At 42.1% G+C, this 1,008-nt stretch overlaps 2 protein-coding genes across 2 annotated transcripts in view; one reads left to right on the top strand and one right to left on the bottom strand.

Moving 5' to 3' along the window:
- Positions 1-1,008, bottom strand: part of T265_04621 (hypothetical protein) — a gene marked incomplete at both ends in the record, with an annotated part of 81,599 nt that overhangs the window by 4,733 nt on the left and 75,858 nt on the right. Inside the window, one exon of the mRNA XM_009169403.1 lies at positions 637-732. Coding sequence (XP_009167667.1) covers positions 637-732 — 96 coding nt within the window. The remainder of the gene's footprint in view (positions 1-636; positions 733-1,008) is intronic.
- Positions 1-1,008, top strand: part of T265_04622 (hypothetical protein) — a gene marked incomplete at both ends in the record, with an annotated part of 11,085 nt that overhangs the window by 4,386 nt on the left and 5,691 nt on the right. The gene's annotated exons all lie outside the window — the stretch shown is intronic.

The raw sequence follows: 1,008 nt of genomic DNA, 5'->3' as shown, positions 1-1,008 counted from the left end.
TCGACTCGACTTCTCAGATAGAAGTTTCACTCATCGGGTGAAGTTTATTCTTCGTTACTCTGTGCTAGGGTTCACCAACGTAGTTTGATATGATATGCAAGTCCAGAAACGGATGCCAGCTCAACATGTATCACATGACGTGAGGGGTTATCGCGACGATGTCATGACAGCCTAATGAACTCCAGCTTCGTGTTGAATGATGCTACACGGAAGTCTGCTGGACTAGACCTTATGGTTTGTCAAATTTAAACGCATCAGACAGCAGGGTCCACCGTAATGTCTTTCTTGCTATTCCTTCCAACAAACTAGTCCCAAGTTTACCACAGTGGTGGGTTTTATGAACGACTAAGTGGTTTTAGGGAGAGGTGTTCACCAGATTGTAGATCTTATTGGAACACAGCACACTACTATTTCAATATTCCCGAGGTTTTATTGCGCCGTTTTTATGGTGTCTGCTCAAACGATCTTTGAAAGTGGTCCTCCTTGAGAAAGATCACCTCAAACTCATGCTCACTGATTCGTTTTGCGCGACTGGACCTCTTTCGGGGGGATAGGGTATTGCATCACTTAAACTGGGACCAACAGTGGGGGCAAAAAATTTAAGTCAGATGGCTGTTCCAGTAAAAACCAGCTTACTTTTTACATTGACTTTGTACTCTCCAGTCCCGGGATGCTTGAATATTTCCACTTGAATTGTCAAGAATCCGACAGGATCTTCGTTGGCAAACGTTTCTGTGAACAAGCCAAAAGGCTATTAAACTCAGGAGGACGGTTTTAAGTCTCCAAAAGGCTGAAGTTTACGGGTGCTGTTGAGAAAAGGCTAAAATGCATTTATATGATTAGGTAATTTTTGAAAAAAAGTAATTGTTGAGATCAATAAACTTTTCATCATTCCCCAATGGAAGGTTTAATCGGATGAACCTGGCCAATTTGGTGACCTGCTAACTTGGCCTGATGAAGCTTTTGTGCCAAAAACAAAACGTTGTCCAAATAAAAACTACCGATTGT

The sequence above is a fragment of the Opisthorchis viverrini genome, assembly GCF_000715545.1.
Source record: "Opisthorchis viverrini unplaced genomic scaffold opera_v5_78, whole genome shotgun sequence".
NCBI classification, from domain to species: Eukaryota; Metazoa; Platyhelminthes; class Trematoda; order Opisthorchiida; family Opisthorchiidae; genus Opisthorchis; species Opisthorchis viverrini.
Note: the sequence above shows the minus strand (reverse complement) of the source record. Positions and strands in the feature narration are given on the sequence as shown.